Below are 2,273 nucleotides of genomic sequence, written 5' to 3'. Positions count from 1 at the left end.
AAGGAGAGAAAAATCAAGGGGAAAAGGAGAGAAAAATCAAGGGGAAAAGGAGAGAAAAATCAAGGGGAAAAGGAGAGAAAAATCAAGGGGAAAAGGAGAGAAAAATCAAGGGGAAAACGAGGTTTGGGTTGGTTTTGGTTCCCCTCCTTCCCAGGCCCTCACCTTGTGTCCCAGCCACGTTCCGTGGTGCCCCTCGACTGGCAGGCGCTCGGCATCCCCAGTCAGATCCGTCAGGGCATCCTGGAAGAAAGGCATCCTTGCTCCAGGTGAGTCAACTCTGGGTCGGGAATGCCTCCGGAATTCTCCGGGACGTGCCCCGGGGCAGCCCCCAGCCCCCCCACTTACTTTTGGGGACAGCGTCCCTCGGATGCTGATCACCACCTTCTTCTTGTCGTGGTCCACCGCCACGTAGAAAGGGGTTTCATAGACCTGGGAAAGACCGGGAGAGACTGGATTATCCACAGGGAAAAGGAGGTTGTTTCTGCCCAAAGGAGGTTATTTCTGCCCCCAAGTGAAGGAATTTTCTGACGGAGCCCCACTGCGGGTACGGAACGAAGCCGGATTTTCCTTCCTGGTGCCGCCCTGGCGGAACGCGGGTAAATCCCACGGGAAGGGGGCCCGGCTGGAATGGGAAGGGGTCTTGGCTGGCCCTTACAGCATCGTGGCAGGAGGTGTAGACAATGTCCACAGAGGTCATGTTCTCGTCCAGGAAGTGGCGCCGGATGGCGATGGCGTTGCAGCCGCAGCAATTGTCCTCCTCGATGGTGACACCCGGGGCGTAGCGGGGTCGGGAAGGACACAGGCAGCAGCACCTGCCAGGAGAGCACAGCTCTGTGGGGAAAAGGCTGGGTTCGGGGTGCAGTTCCCCTCCGAGCCACGCCAGCTTCCTCCAGACTCGGAGCGAGGGAGGGTGAAACCACTAAATTCCCCCTTTCAGCCAACAAAAGGACATCGGGATCAGGTGTAGTTTTCCTGCCGAGCACCAGAGAGAGCTCCAGCACAAGCAGTTCCCGAGGAATCCAAGGGATAGCTCCTCAAGGGACACTACACAGACACACTGGAGCATTTCCTGAGCTCCAGGTTTATTTACGGCAGAAGAGCAGGTCTGGAATCAGCCCAGAACAGAATGAAAAGCACAGATCGATCTTCCCTCTTTCCTTCTCGCTAATAAAAGTATTCCCAAGCAATTAAATTCCTCCCAAGAGCCCAGAAGTTGCCAAAAGCTCATCCCCAAATTGAATCTGGGGACGGAATTGTGGCAAATACTTGAATCCCGAGCTGGAAAAATCCAACTAGTGGGAGAGAGCACAGCCCAAATCTTGGAAGTGTTTTAATCAGGATCCAAATTTCAACGCCCTGATGGGTGAGAAATCAGGTTTTTTGAGCTCCAGGAAGTTCTTTGGGACTGGGTTTTGTGCCAGGTGGGATCTCCCCACTGGCTGTTCCAGCTGGCACCGGAGAGGACGGAGCAGAGGACGAGGGGGTTTATTTACAAGATGGAAGGGATCTGGGAAGCCTTTGGAATAGGAGGCACGGAGAGACGGGATGAGAAAGCATGAGCAGAGACGGAGCAGAGACGGAGCAGAGACGGGATGGGGAGCAAGTGATGACACAAATACAGGGAATGGGGATTTCTAAGTCCGGGGGGAAATCCAGGGGATTTCTACTGGGGGGGATGAGGAGGAGGGATATGGGGATGAGGGTGGAGGGGGCACTCACGAGCAGGATCTGGCCAAGCGACAGAGTCCACACGTGGGCTTCCTCATGAGGTAAATGGGCCAGCCGTAGGCGGCCAGCGCGAAGAGCATGTAGTAACACACCTCCCGGTACCGCTGCATCTCTTGCTGCAACACACGGACACACGGGAAGCTCCGGGAATGCTCCTCCTCACTCCCTGTTCCCACAGTCAGACCCCCTCACTGGCACCACCCTCCTCCCCCAGCTCCGCTCCTGGGCAGCGAGGTGGGGATGTTGGGCGAGATCCGCCCCATCCCAGCGGGCTCCGTCTGTTTTCCTGAGGGGTTTTCCTCTGTATCCCACCCTGCAGCCAAGGAAGCAGCTCCCTGCAGGTTTGGGAATGAGCTCCCGAAATATCCTGCTGCCAGCAGGCTGTGGGATGCCCAGAGAGGGACATAAAGATGGTTTAGGGCCGTGTGTCTCAGCTGTGTCCTGGAAAAGGTCAGTTATCCTGGACAGCTGGAGCGGGAGTTAAACAGTGCAGGTGTGAGAGGGGGAACCAGGGAAAAAAATCAGGGGGAAAAAAATCGGGAAAA

General features: G+C 56.0%; 1 protein-coding gene across 1 annotated transcript in view; it reads right to left on the bottom strand.

Moving 5' to 3' along the window:
* Positions 1-2,273, bottom strand: part of DAGLA (diacylglycerol lipase alpha) — a 54,957-nt gene that overhangs the window by 20,693 nt on the left and 31,991 nt on the right. Inside the window, exons 10-13 of the mRNA XM_029965944.1 lie at positions 1,720-1,844; positions 656-812; positions 346-429; positions 163-240 (exon numbers count right to left, since the gene is read on the bottom strand). Of these exons, the coding sequence (XP_029821804.1) occupies positions 163-240; positions 346-429; positions 656-812; positions 1,720-1,844 (444 nt within the window). The remainder of the gene's footprint in view (positions 1-162; positions 241-345; positions 430-655; positions 813-1,719; positions 1,845-2,273) is intronic.

The sequence above is a fragment of the Manacus vitellinus genome, unplaced genomic scaffold (genome assembly GCF_001715985.3).
Source record: "Manacus vitellinus isolate BGI_N305 unplaced genomic scaffold, ASM171598v3 scaffold_127_pilon, whole genome shotgun sequence".
Lineage (NCBI taxonomy): Eukaryota > Metazoa > Chordata > Aves > Passeriformes > Pipridae > Manacus > Manacus vitellinus.
The sequence above is the reverse complement of the archived record's forward strand: the minus strand, read 5'-3'. Positions and strand labels throughout refer to the sequence as shown.